Below are 14,351 nucleotides of genomic sequence, written 5' to 3' on the forward strand. Positions count from 1 at the left end.
TACCATCCCCGTCACGGCAGTACATGGCCTGCTGTATGCTGTACCGTGGAGATGTCGTGCCCAAGGATGTCAACGCTGCCATCGCCACCATCAAGACCAAGCGTACCATCCAGTTCGTCGACTGGTGCCCCACCGGTTTCAAGGTCGGCATCAACTACCAGCCACCCACCGTGGTGCCCGGCGGTGACCTGGCCAAGGTGCAGCGTGCCGTGTGCATGTTGAGCAACACCACCGCCATCGCTGAGGCCTGGGCCCGTCTTGACCACAAGTTCGATCTGATGTACGCCAAGCGTGCCTTCGTGCACTGGTACGTCGGTGAGGGTATGGAGGAGGGAGAGTTCTCCGAGGCCCGTGAAGATCTGGCTGCCCTGGAGAAGGATTACGAAGAGGTCGGAGTCGACTCCGTGGAAGGCGAGGGCGAGGAGGAGGGTGAGGAGTATTAGACACCTCGACTCCTGCAGGACCAGCAAAATAACGCTCGCATACACAAGAAACATGCGTGATGTTGCTTTTGTTGAAATTAATTGTTGAAAAGGAAAAAAGTTGGAAACTGTTGTGAGCACTCTGTTGAGTGTTTTATGAAGTTGGAATAAAAAGAAAAGAGACGTAATTCTTCATTGTCGAGAGCTTTCTTGTTTCAGGTACATTTTGTATTTAGAATAGTTAAATGATGAACACTGGTCATGGCCTTGCCCAGTGTATCATAACAGAGTTTGACAACTTTCATCTATTGAGAGAAGGGAATCATGAACACTGAGCACATGCACAGTGTAGCTTAGCAAGAATATTGATTCACCCCAGAATTTGAACAGAAAAGAATAACCTGTTATTATGTTCCTGTACTTTACAACATTAATGCAAGTAATGAGCAATGGTAACTCTTGAAGTCTTGCAGCAAAGGAAAATTTATCAGAGATAGTTTAATCCACCTATTGCAGGTAACAATCACAGCATAAATGGCTATCACAGTGTACTGTAAATGCATGTAATTTCGCAGTAGTGGATAAAAAGACTTCGCGGGGGCTTTAGGTTTGAGGTAAAACCATGCACTGTAGTCTCTTACTGCCATGGAAAAATGTTCGCGGTGAAGCGGCCACCGCGAAAACATTAAACCACTGCAAAAATTTCTGCATTTACAGTAACTTTCATGTCAAATGTTCCATCACCAAAATGTAAGGTTATTAGCTGGAATTAAGATGTGTCCATGTGATGTAAAGGGTACTGATGTAGCCTGTGTTTACACAATCTCTTGCTGGCTGGGGTTAATGACTAGGGCCGGCCGCTAGGAGCGCGATTTTAGTCAGGCTAGGTACTGATGTAATGACCAATAATCAATCTGACAATAATACGGTAGGGAAGGAAAACGACACGAGACATGCCTAAAATTGCCAAAATAAATCACTCGGGCCAGTTCATACCTGTAGCTTTTCTTGGTCCAAGATTTGCAGGGAAAAAAATGACCAGCAACAAATAAAATTGGTACATGGTTGTGCCTTAAATCATTGTCAGAAGGAAGAAACAAGGTGTGCCTCACTGGAACAAGAACACTTGAAGAGGTTGTCGCCATTTTCTCATGCAGAACAGACACAGATACAGTGCAAGTTTCATTCCACATACAGTACTTGATTGTTGTAACTTTCAAACATCCACAATCACATCAACAATAGTTAACATTTTCTCGTTTGGTTTGCCCCACTTCATGGGCCTCCCTAAACCCCTGGCAATAAAAGTGCAGCTTTGTATTTTAAAAAAAGGACACTGGTTTTTGGTATGTTCTAAGCACATTCTTTTTTTATTTCTGAGCGCCACCACGCACCCTGGGCATGATAAAATGGATGTATTTATTCACCTTGGTGTATAATTGCAGCAAGTAGGTACCCAATCTGAGTAATGAGGCTGTTTACATGCTCGAGGCACCTCCTCCAACACAGGGACCCCAATTATGTCCTTTTTGAAAGACGAATGCAATCCTTATACAACATATCCGAGCTAATAGTACAGGAGCCAGGTCCTAAAAAAATTGATTTCGTTGCACCCACTTTACAGAAAAGGTTTGACCTAATTTTGTGGTAGAGGGGTCTTTGTTCCATCACCTAGCATGATTTTTATGCTCAAATTGTGGTATCACTTTTTTGCTAGATAAGCATAAAGGTAGAACACTTATTTTGCACAGGTGAAAAAATTCAATTTTCCAAGGGGGAGGGGCAAAAAACTAAACATCAATGTTTTTCCATCAAAATTGGTAGGCTGGTACAACTTTTCATGGAAAATACAGAAATGGTCATTTTTTCCGAAATTTTGCCTTTGTCCAAAAGTTATGGGTCTTAAAAAGTTCGATTTTTAAGCATTTTTTAAAGCAAAAAACGAACTGTTTACGTTGCAAAACCAGTCAATTAGTCGTGTTCCCTATGGGGCCTTGCCTGATGAGTTAGACCTACCGTACGAATCATATCCTGCATATCACACTTTAAATCATCAAAATCCGTCAATGAGATCCGGAGATATGAATGTGTGAATGTTGACACATCTGCCATATTATATTGCCAATATCGTCGCTAAGGCCGTTGCTAAGGCCGTTGCTAAGGAGGTTTTGGATCATACTCCACAGCAAAACTGCTACGCAGAACAAACTTTTCTGATGTATTTTGCTCTGGTTATCTCAGTAGAAGTGTAAGGAGAAGTGTTGTTATGTTTAGTGTTTAACAGATGCAGGAATATTGTTTTTTTAATGTCATTTCTTTCAGAATCATTAGCAAAACTGTTGCTAAGGCCGTTGCTAAGGGGTATTCAGTCATGTTTCAAGCAAAGTACAGCAGCTGAGAGTCAGGATTTCTGACACATTCTGCTCATGTCATCTTGTAAACCATGCATAACTTAAAATTCTTTAATTGTTTGGTTGATTGGTTGGAAATATTAACTTGGGCTCTGCATGGGGTATATAAGGATACTTGAAAAGGAATTATAATATGCTGATTTTACACATATTTATTGTTGCTCCCTAATGTCACTAAGTGGGTACCTTATTAAACCACTGCATATATCTACCACTACGTCAAACACAATGGAAAAGGCTCTGCATGGGGGTTATCAGGACACCAGAAATGTGATAACACAGGGAAAAGGAATACAAAACAATGTCATATACAACGTAATGCAAAACAAAATCTCTGACAAACATCTATGTTAGAATGGAACAGTTTATGGGATCTGCAAAATTTACGGATTTGTATGGGGTTTATCATGATACTTAATTTACAAGTTACATGGGAACAAAGCTACTTCATGTAAACAATTCATTTAGAAAGACCAATTAAAGTTAATGTGAAGTTCAGTTCAGTTCATCCTCAGAGAGGTGACACCAGTGTCTCCACATGTCCCTGTCCAGCATGATTGAACGGAGTTCGCCGGCCTGCAGACCCGTGTCCTCGAGCAGTAGCTTCCTGAGTGTGAGCGAAGGGCGGCCACGCCTGCGCGGCTCGTATGGTTCCCAAAGCAAGACCAATGTAAATGACAAAAGGAAAATCTTAACTAGGTTTGTGCACATTGCTTGATAAATTAGGACCAGTCCAGGTATACTACCGGTGCGAAGCCAATTGACTGTCCACCTTGGTAGGTTGTGAGCGTGATCCCTGACAGTGTCATACTAAGTACTTTAAAAGTTGGACACAATGCCTTCTCTCCCTATCATGCAACATTTAGGAAAGAGTATGGCAGCATTAGACACACTAACACAAAAAGTAGACCATCCCCCGCTGTGTTAATACATGTATGCACCAGTGTGTGGCCCAAGGGCTTATAGCAACGGCAGTAAGCAATGTCAAGGACTGACTCACAGACAACCATAGCCATGAGATTGTCTCTGAAGGATGTGCTGATATAGACAGTAGTCTTTCTGAAGTACAAAACACAGAGGAACACTCGGGTTGACTATGCTTAGATTTCGAACAATCATATTTAGCCATTTACAGCTGGAAGTCCAATTTGTTAGGAGCAGTTTATCAGGATCTTGCCATCTTGTCTTCTTTGCAGCAGGTAGATATATAAGCAATGGGCTCCGGTTGTCATGGACTGGGCCATGAAATTCCTCCCCTTAAAGTCCAGATGACAGACTTATTTGAGACAGACTTATTTGAAAAGCGCGGAAGGAGCTGTCACGTGACTGCAGTAATCACACAGGAAACGATGGCAAGTATGATGTGAAGAGTTTTGTGCAATTTTTTTAACAACTTCTATCAGGACAGGTATTGGGTGGACCGACTACACTCTTCGCATCCACCGCAGGAGCTGATTTGCGGGGAGCTTACAATAGACAGGACTAAATCGCAAGGGTCTGGAGCAACTGCCATTTGGCGCTAACTCAGGTAACCCCAATAAGACAGCAATTTTACCAGGTGCGGTCATAAGACTGTAGGTTTTGGACCACTTACACTGGGAACCCTACTCCTTTCGATAAATGTGGTGGGTTCTTTCACGTGCTCAAGGTGTAGCTCTCCTTATATACGGGACCTGCATTTAACGTCCTATATGAGGGACAGCCCTAATCAAAGCTAGGTAGCAAAGTCGCCCAAGGGCACACGATCGGTGGCACATTGGAGTATTTGAACCCAGAACCTCGAGCTCTGGCTTATGAATCGAACAAAGTGCTGATTGCGCCACACGACCCCACTAGCTGTCTGTGTCATTCTGCAGTGTTCTTCTGACCATGAAGTCCAATAATCCTTCACCAACGTTAACACGAGTTCAGAGACCTCATCCATCCATCGGAAATATTTAGAGCCTTGGTATTTATTCTTTATGCTTCGTTGTTGATTTGATTTGTTTGAATAAGGCTGTAATCACCATAATCTATTTAACTTATCTATTAACCAACCGTTCATAACAAAGGTAGAAGTCCTTTCGTTTGCAAAAACTCAATGTTTACATTCTATCACGAATCCTCAAATGAAATTTTGCACTTTTAACTAACTTACACATGGAACAAGCTTGTTATCCCCAACATTTGACACAATGAAATTATAGCATTTTCACATTATGCGAATTAGAATCTTATTTGTATCATTTGTATTTGTTAATGTTAGGTCTCAAACTCTCAATGTTTCACTGCCATGAATTATACTTTACGTGTATGAAAGTCCTCTTATGTAAAACACTCGCTAGAATTACAGATTTTCCTCATTAATTATACAAATCATATCCTTATTAACATGATCTGTCATTGTTGACATTCCTGTCTAAACCGACTGCGTATTACAGAATATCATGGAAATTTGTTGTTCCTTTGTTTTAATTCATCATTAAATGTTTTACAAAAATGCCCCAGCTCCTAGAGCAAGCTGCTAGGGGCCTAAACCTGCACAACGTCTTTCTAGAGCTATCTGCCACCAAACTATCATGATCATAGAAGGGTCCAGGACATTATAGATACAAAAAACGTAAGTATGCTGTAGTGCCAAGTTCACACAACAGGGGACCTATACTCGATCTTAACCTTTGTCCTCCCGAATCATTACAATCCATCCAGAGGTTTTTAAGTTATACTGACCACAAGTATCAGAAAACAATAACGTAGACACATCAAAACAATACCCCTATTTTTCATGGAGGTAACAAAAGGATTTTTGAGACCGGGCAATACAGAGTGTTATCACTGTGAAATTACTGATTTTGTCTCTGCCAGCAATCGGTTAGAAAACTGGCATTTCATTACTGCGCTTTAACTTCTCAGCCCCGCAGGCAGGCAATGTCATTTGCAACTGCAAGATAGTATCAATGAAGATATAAGATGGTGTGCCATGAAACGATGTCGTCTTCACCGCTGAAGAGGCATAAAGGGCTGTAGAATAACCGTGACACAAAGAGGTAAAACAACAAAGAGCTTGCAAGACAAAAATGGGAGCTGATGGGAAGCTGTTGCTCCAGCCCAGCAAGTGGGACACAACCAAGCAGATTACAAGTTCCACTTTGTAAGGGTTTCAACAGCACATAGACAGCATGAAAGTACAGAATATGTGGCCACTGGTATGGAGGCAATAGAACAGGATGGCACGTGGCACTGCCTGGTGCTATGAAATACAGTGTATGCTGGTGTCAAGGGCAGACCGGTCATGTTACAATGTAAAAGACGTAAATTTTAGCGAACTGACAAAACCTCAAATCATTCAAAGCTAAATCAACTAAAGCACATATAAACCATTTTTAATCTGCCCTTTACAGGCTCCATTACAGGAAAGTTCATTTTATACAAGCATCGAACACCATCATAGGCACATGAACATGTGCAAATTGATTTTTGTAATTTGTAAATTTAAAGGTTTTTCTGGTTTAATTTTGTTTTTATGAAAGTGTAATGCAGGGTTCGAAATACTTTTTTTCTGCATGCCTGCACAGATGCAGGTAACAGTTGGAAATTACCTGCACCAGACAGATTTTACCCGCACCTCTCATCATTTAGGAAGTATTGATCATACTAAAATCTGTTCAGAAACCATTGCCATTATTTCTTTCTATACTTCATAGGTAGTAACAGTACAATGCAGCCAGTAAAAGTCCACATCATGAAACATGTGTATATAAAGCCAGTACATGCAGGTTAGGTGCACGTAGACATCAGGAATAAGTGCACAGCTTTCATTTTACCTGCACTGACCTGCATATGCAGGTGATATTTCGAGCCCTTTGTAATGGGAGAGTTTTTGTAACTAATATGTCAAGTTTTATGCTTGACAAGAAATTGCAGTTAAAGTTTAACATCAGATCCTGCATATTGTAGAAAAAATAAATGAACTTCTTTTTCTAAATATTTGTTTTAAAAGTATTTACTAATCCTTGTGTATTGGTGTATTTTGCAGATCCTATGATATACTGTTCCATTCTAATATAGATGTTTGTCAGAGACTTTGCAATACATTGTATATGACATACTAGTAGTTTTGTATTCCTTTTCCCTGTGTTATCACATTTCTGGTGTCCTGATAACCCCCATGCAGAGCCTTTTCCATTGTGTTTGACGTAGTGGTAGATATATGCAGTGGTTTAATAAGGTACCCACTTAGTGACATTAGGGAGCAACAATAAATATGTGTAAAATCAGCATATTATAATTCCTTTTCAAGTATCCTTATATACCCCATGCAGAGCCCAAGTTAATATTTCCAACCAATCAACCAAACAATTAAAGAATTTTAAGTTATGCATGGTTTACGAGATGACATGAGCAGAATGTGTCAGAAATCCTGACTCTCAGCTGCTGTACTTTGCTTGAAACATGACTGATACCCCTTAGCAACGGCCTTAGCAACAGTTTTGCTAATGCTTCTGAAAGAAATGACATTAAAAAAACAATATTCCTGCATCTGTTAAACACTAAACATAACAACACTTCTCCTTACACTTCTACTGAGATAACCAGAGCAAAATACATCAGAAAAGTTTGTTCTGCGTAGCAGTTTTGCTGTGGAGTATGATCCAAAACCTCCTTAGCAACGGCCTTAGCAACGGCCTTAGCGACGATATTGGCAATATAATATGGCAGATGTGTCAACATTCACACATTCATATCTCCGGATCTCATTGACGGATTTTGATGATTTAAAGTGTGATATGCAGGATATGATTCGTACGGTAGGTCTAACTCATCAGGCAAGGCCCCATAGGGAACACGACTAATTGACTGGTTTTGCAACGTAAACAGTTCGTTTTTTACTTTAAAAAATGCTTAAAAATCGAACTTTTTAAGACCCATAACTTTTGGGCAAAGGCAAAATTTCGGAAAAAATGACAATTTCTGTATTTTCCATGAAAAGTTGTACCAGCCTACCAATTTTGATGGAAAAACATTGATGTTTAGATTTTTGCCCCTCCCCATTGGAAAATTGAATTTTTTCACCTGTGCAGAATAAGTCTTCTACCTTTATGCTTATCTAGCAAAAAAGTGATACCACAATTTGAGCATAAAAATCATGCTAGGTGATGGAACAAAGACCCCTCTACCACAAAATTAGGTCAAACCTTTTCTGTAAAGTGGGTGCAACGAAATCACATTTCTAGGCCTCTTTTGAGACTTGGCTCCTGTACTATAAACTGACCCTGGAATCGAATTCAGGCCCACGGATCCATGGAATCATGGAATAGATCCAGAGAAGCCAAGCAGCGGGGTTGCATTACCGCTCGGCCACGGAGACATGAACTGTAGTATTACTCACCCATGTATACAGTGTCTCCACTGAACAGTTGTCTGTTCACCTGGTCATGGAGGACAATAGATCCACGTGAGTGCCCAGGTACATGTAACACCTGTAGCCTCCTGTCTCCCAGGTTGATAACATCACCTTCCTCCAGTACTCGGGTTACCTTATAAGAAGAGACAAAAAATTCTCTTTCATGAGATTTGATGCAACTTGGCAGAGCAAAGGGGGCTTTTCTAGAGCAAGGTTACTGATGAAGTTGAGTGATATTTAGTCCTTGACAATTCATGGTCTTCAAAGGTATTCAATGTAGGATTTGGGGGGCAAAACTGAAGATAGTGTGCAAAATAGATCTTCATGATATACATGCACCAAATGATAAGTAATTGTAAGGCAGGTGCTTTTTAGCCCATTCTTACTCTTCAAGCAGAGGTTTGTGTTTTTTTTTTATCAGCCTTCTATTTCATGCTGTTTTCTTAATATCTTCCAGCTAAACATAAAGAAAACAGCATAATTGAGAAAGCCTAATGAAAAAGCCTAAAACAAGTTTAAAAAAGAATTCAGAATTAACTGGCAACGGAAAAATAAACCACACCATAGTCTCCACAGTTTTGGTTGTACATATAGAAACACTAGCAGGGTGTAAACAGAGATTTCATTAATTACTGTAACACAATGACGTATCCCTGTATCATTAGATTTCTGAATAGGGATAATATATTCAATTTACCATTATGAATGTAAAGATACGACCAGAGAATTGATTTCTAACATTTAATACCCACATCTTTATATCCAAAATTATGAATACTGATGACTACCTTTGTAGCTCTGACTCTGTAGTTACTTGCTTTCCATTTTCTGGTTGGAGGTGGGACAATCTCAGAGTCCGACACAAATGTGACAGTCTCATAGTTGTTGCCATTCTCCAATGCTTCAACTTCATTCTTATGGATGGCAACTTCTGGAAACTGATACAGGCCTGAAGGAAAACAGGTAGTGTCAATGATTGGGTCCAAAACTGATATCCCCTATGCATAAATATTCCAAGAACTGTGCCATTTCTTGTATGTTTGCTGTATCATACTTTTCACAAGGCTTGACTTTGATATCACATTATTTGTATGTTCACAACATGACTTTTAAGTCACATTTATCCAACTAGATATTTTTACGACATACATCTACATAAAAAATGCATTTCATGAATATGTACCATTACACAGTCACTGAAATAATAGCTTGAAATTTTTAACAAACTGTGGACTAGATAAACTGAACTCATCCCTTCATATTGTAGAAAGATCAGTTTATAAAATATCAATTGAAAAAGTCTGCAAGGAATACTACCTATCCATCTACATAAAACATACTCTAACATTAGTTGAAGCAGTTTCTGACCTCCTGAATGATCAAAGTGGACATGTGTGGCCACTGCAAGGGTTGGTTTGTTCCCGATCAGTTCCTGTTCTTCCAGAAACCCCCGCAGGTTCTGTATACCCAGTCCCGTATCCACGACAACGTCCTGTTCTGTACCCTGCACCACCCAGATGTTGGCCTGGTTACCAGAATGGTAGAACCTCTCACGTACAAGATGTACTCCCTCCGCTACCTATCAGATGGGAGGGAACGAATAGAAATGTCGTTCAACAACCAGATCTGGTCACAGTAATATGCAACAATGGTTTTATGTAGGGGACAGCCCTGTGTTCTAACACAACTATCTTCTGACGCCCCTATGTTTGTACATCCTAACATTTTGACATTCCAATATCAGATTTAGGGTTGGGGTTGTAACCTTCATGTATGTTTGTATCAGAATACTAGCCTTGGCATTTGAAATTCTTTTTGGTATTCCTAAAATAGTTAATGGCCTATGTTTTCAAGCTACAAGCAAACATGGGCCAATATTTAAGCAGATAGCCTGGGTGCCATCCTCTGTAGTAATCACTGGCTCAATCATTTTGCTTGCTAACCACAGATAACAAGTGAAAGCCAGTGGTTGCTATGAAGGATGGTACCCAGGCTAACAAGCACATGCAATTGAAAGGAGACAGTACAAACTCACTCACTCAAATTCAACCATAGTTAATAAGAATACCTGTCTTGCAGAAAACCACTGGTCATCTGTTGCCATGGTTACCAGGTCCCTCCTCATCAGTTCTCTGGAACACTGGGAAGGGATGGACTCTGCACTTAGGAGAAGGCTGTCATCTTCTCCTTCAATAATTCAAGCTGATAAAATCAGCAAACTTACATGTTAATACAACATTGATGATATTGTTTGTGACGTTTGGTGTTTTATTTGTTCTCAATTAATGGCTGTTATGCAATACAAAATATTGCAAACAAATAAAGCATAAGTTATTAGACTAATTCTTAATTCTATCAACTTACTCATACGTGACAATGAACCTCTTCAACAAAATAAAACATAACGTTTATAACCTGTTATGATAAAGAGGACCTGTCTTGCAGAAAACCATGTTATGTTCTTATGGCTACTGATAATTATGTCCTTGTTTAGAGCAAGGGGCTCGAGATTAGTATTAAAACCTTCTTTTGAGCGAAAAAAAAATCACAAAGGGAGTTTTTCATCATCGTCGTCAGTTTTTACCTCTGAGACAAATTTCTTGACAATTCTTGAAGCACTTACCTGAAAGTATAAAACTGCATTGTCTTGTTATCAACACAGGGACGTGAATAGCTCGCACGTGCCACAGATAACCTGGCAAAACAAAGATTAAGCTGTTTACTTTTTGCGACGGAGTGTCGTCTGCTAACCCGGAAGTAAGGTTATGTTTTCCAACACGTTTTGCGGCAACTAATATCAGAAATTCCACCAAAGATTGTACCATATTACACTGTCTTATTCAACACCACACTACTTTCGTAGCGTATTATACACGTCTAAAATTGTGTAAAGCAACAATGGTTGCTACACGTGATACCATATGCTTTTGTTGTGAAATAAAGACATTATTACGACACTTACGAAAAGGTCATGTTCGGTCACAATCATAAGGTTCAAAGTTCAGGGATCATGTGATGCTCTTCTACAAAACAGAGAGGAGGAAACAAAACTCACCTCCTGAAACTTTTGGGTTTTTGCGGCACTCTTCCTGCTTTTAGTCTTTATTTTTCAGGCTTTCCTTGTTCAGAGACGACATGAAGAACTATCTAGCACCGCTGTTTGTGTTTTGCGTTGCTTTGCTTGTTTACGCCAAGCAGAAACAAGGCGACAACTTCACGTCGAATAATGGAACGGTAGGGTCCAAAGATGACCACTTTGATTTCATGGTGTTCACCCAACAGTGGCCGGAGGCCTTCAGAATGCAGACTGGACCAGAGGTTTCTATACCGAAGAATGTGACAGGATGGACAATCCACGGTGTCTGGCCTTCCCAGGTAGGAATAACAAAGGGAATGAATGGAATTTAATATGAACCAGGAAGTTAGACTAGAATGAATGGATGGATGGATAAAGATATAAATGTCAACTTTGTGAATAAGGAAGTTACATTTAACGTTACTTCTTAGGTAGAACTTCACGAAAATGGTTTTAGACTCGTTGTGTTTGATTTGTAATGGTATCCATTGTTTCAATGATAATTTGTAACATTATCTAGAACAATTGATTATCTTTTGTATCTTCATTATTTATTGGCAAATCACAATATAACTCTAGCGCTGACTGCATAAAGATGCCCATGGTTGTTTTACTGTAAGTTGATTAGTTTGTGGAAATCTAGTTAAGTGTTAGGCAAGAAAATGAGGTGCTCGTTCCATTTTATGTTTCTGGTTGAACCAGTCTATCTACTGTTTCATCTATAGTATTCAATACTGTAAAAGTCTCCCACGGGACATTACACCCAGGAAGTGATGTGACAGGGTTTGTTCTTGTTCTTGTACTGGATAACACCCCTAATTTGTGTTGGGGCAAACCATCCAGGGTGTAGTGCTGCTGTTTATTGGGCGTTCCTCAGGTGTTGCAACACCTCTTTCTTAAACTTAACGGGATTAGCTTGAAGGGTGGTTGAATATGGTAGAGTATTCCAATCGATAGTGGTTCTTGGGAAATATGAATGTTTGAGACAGTCTTTATTAGTCTTAATGGGTTTGTATGACTTTGGGTGATTATGTCTAGATTGTCTTGGGTTCGGCTGCAAGTAGTAATCCACCGGTAGGGCTAGGAGATTTTGTCTAGATTTCTGGAGGATGGTAAGTCTGTTGGCTGTTCTTCTATTTTTGAGTGTATCCCAACCCAGGTCCGAGACTAGTTTATTGGCGCTTGACTGAGAATTTGGACAGTTCGGGACATTTGAAGCAAATCTAGCCGCTCTTTTTTTTGTGGTGTTGCTGGTGTGGATTTCAAACAAAATGGTGAAGCGAAAATGGAACTACACTCAGACCAATGCAAGTTATGCAAGACATACAGACTGCTCATAAAATTAAAACCATGTTGACCACAGATATGTCACGGTGACCACAGATATGTACTACCATACACTAGCAAGGAAAGATGTATCTTACTTGTAATACATGTACATAAGTGTTGTTTTCCACCAACACTTATGTATTACAAGATACGTTTTTCCTTGTGGTGTTGCATCAGCTAACCATACACCAAATAAAAATGTACATGTCTGTATCTGTATCTATATAGCCGGTATAACCGCCTTTCGGCGTAACACACCAGCTTCGCAGGCACGCGGCGCGGCAGCAGCTGGTTATATTACACTGAACGACTCATCACACCTAACTTTTGCACATCTATATGCAAGTGTTCTCTGAAACTATCCAGAGAATTCTGTCTTTGTACACTTCTCACCATATAGTAATTAACTCTGTTTTACAGACAAAAAAAGAGGCACCCAACTTCTGTAACAACACGTGGCACTTCAATGAAAGTGTGATCCACGACCTGATGCCGCAGCTAAGTCTGTACTGGCCCAACCTGCTGAAGACCAACAACCTGTGGGACCACGAGTGGACCAAACACGGGACGTGTGCGGCCCCACTACCTGCTCTACATGGGGAACACAACTACTTTGCCACGGGACTCAGGCTCAACGCCAAGTACAACATCACGGAGATGCTAGCCACTAATAACATCACCCCATCTGCCGACAAGGCGTATGCTTACAAGTAAGATGAAGTATATGTGAGGAATAAGTGGTACAAATGTTAGTTTGAGTGAAAGAAAATTGTAATGAGGACAACTAAGCCTGTTACCAACTCTGCCCAGTTGTCTCAGCCCAACACCCTGATCAACTTGGCTAGTGTTAGGGTTAGGTATTGGGCTGAGTTGATTTCAGGTTGGTTTTATTAGCCATGGGCCAAGTTGGTAAAGGGCCAGCGCATCAGTTATCGAAAGAATCCAACCCATTTAGAATGTTCAACATTTATAATACAGCTCTATTAGTATATTCAGTTTGTGAAATGTGAAACGTTTTAGCATAGAACATTAAAACCTTAATGCTTTTAGTTATCACTCTGAACACTGTGTAAAATATTCTAATGTGTGTTTGTCCACAAACTACTTGTATTTTAGACTCTGAATCTTCATATTTGATTCATATACATGCACAGGATGATTCGATGTGTCTATGGATGATGAATGAGAAACTAGCAAAGCAAACATTCTGTCTGGAATGGCGCACAACTGTGATGGTGAATAAAACTTATCAAAAGTTTCATAACCACTCTTGTTATCCGCAGAGATGTTGAGGGAGCCATCAGGAAGAATGTGAACAACATGTCGTTCGTCATGCAGTGTTACTATGACAAGAAGGCAAAGAAACAATACATCTCACAGGTCAGGAGTTATTACTTGTCTGTGTGTATGTAAGTGGTAATGATTGACAGATCTTTAACAGTTCTGTGAATAGTGTTCAAGTTGGGTTACAAGGTAGAAAGAATGATCCAGTCCATACAGAGGAAAATGTGGTTAAGTTGGGTTAGGGAGTGGAAAAAGCTGTCCAACCTTTTCTGCATGTTATCGCACACCCTGGCAGATAGTGATAGACTTGCATGCAGTCTGGTGCCAACATATGTCCCCTCGGTAAATGCTACTGCATGAAGTGGCTATATGGTAGTCTGCATACTAATGTCCATGTTTGAGCCAAAATTCTTTAGATTTGCAATGCTTACCATTATCATTTCTTT

General features: G+C 40.1%; 3 protein-coding genes across 7 annotated transcripts in view; 2 read left to right on the plus strand and 1 right to left on the minus strand.

The window, feature by feature from the left end:
* Positions 1-610, plus strand: part of LOC118424150 (tubulin alpha-1A chain-like) — a 3,221-nt gene extending 2,611 nt beyond the window's left edge. The window contains exon 4 of the mRNA XM_035832673.1: positions 16-610. Within this exon, the coding sequence (XP_035688566.1) occupies positions 16-443 (428 nt within the window). The 3' untranslated portion in view covers positions 444-610. The remainder of the gene's footprint in view (positions 1-15) is intronic.
* LOC118424151 (metallo-beta-lactamase domain-containing protein 2-like) overlaps positions 1-11,124 on the minus strand; it is a 15,897-nt gene extending 4,773 nt beyond the window's left edge. Inside the window, exons 1-6 of one of the 5 annotated variants that reach the window (XM_035832678.1) lie at positions 11,039-11,055; positions 10,840-10,911; positions 10,285-10,418; positions 9,585-9,795; positions 9,005-9,165; positions 8,202-8,349 (exon numbers count right to left, since the gene is read on the minus strand). In XM_035832678.1, the coding sequence (XP_035688571.1) occupies positions 8,202-8,349; positions 9,005-9,165; positions 9,585-9,795; positions 10,285-10,341 (577 nt within the window). In that variant the 5' untranslated portion in view covers positions 10,342-10,418; positions 10,840-10,911; positions 11,039-11,055. Of the gene's footprint in view, positions 1-8,201; positions 8,350-9,004; positions 9,166-9,584; positions 9,796-10,284; positions 10,419-10,838 lie in introns of all 5 variants that reach the window. The other 4 variants (XM_035832674.1, XM_035832677.1, XM_035832676.1 and 1 more) reach the window with 4 other exon arrangements.
* An 84-nt stretch (positions 11,125-11,208) lies between these two features.
* LOC118424152 (ribonuclease Oy-like) overlaps positions 11,209-14,351 on the plus strand; it is a 4,279-nt gene continuing 1,136 nt past the window's right edge. Inside the window, exons 1-3 of the mRNA XM_035832679.1 lie at positions 11,209-11,591; positions 13,042-13,331; positions 13,905-14,001. Of these exons, the coding sequence (XP_035688572.1) occupies positions 11,352-11,591; positions 13,042-13,331; positions 13,905-14,001 (627 nt within the window). The 5' untranslated portion in view covers positions 11,209-11,351. The remainder of the gene's footprint in view (positions 11,592-13,041; positions 13,332-13,904; positions 14,002-14,351) is intronic.

This window comes from Branchiostoma floridae, chromosome 10, assembly GCF_000003815.2.
Source record: "Branchiostoma floridae strain S238N-H82 chromosome 10, Bfl_VNyyK, whole genome shotgun sequence".
NCBI classification, from domain to species: Eukaryota; Metazoa; Chordata; class Leptocardii; order Amphioxiformes; family Branchiostomatidae; genus Branchiostoma; species Branchiostoma floridae.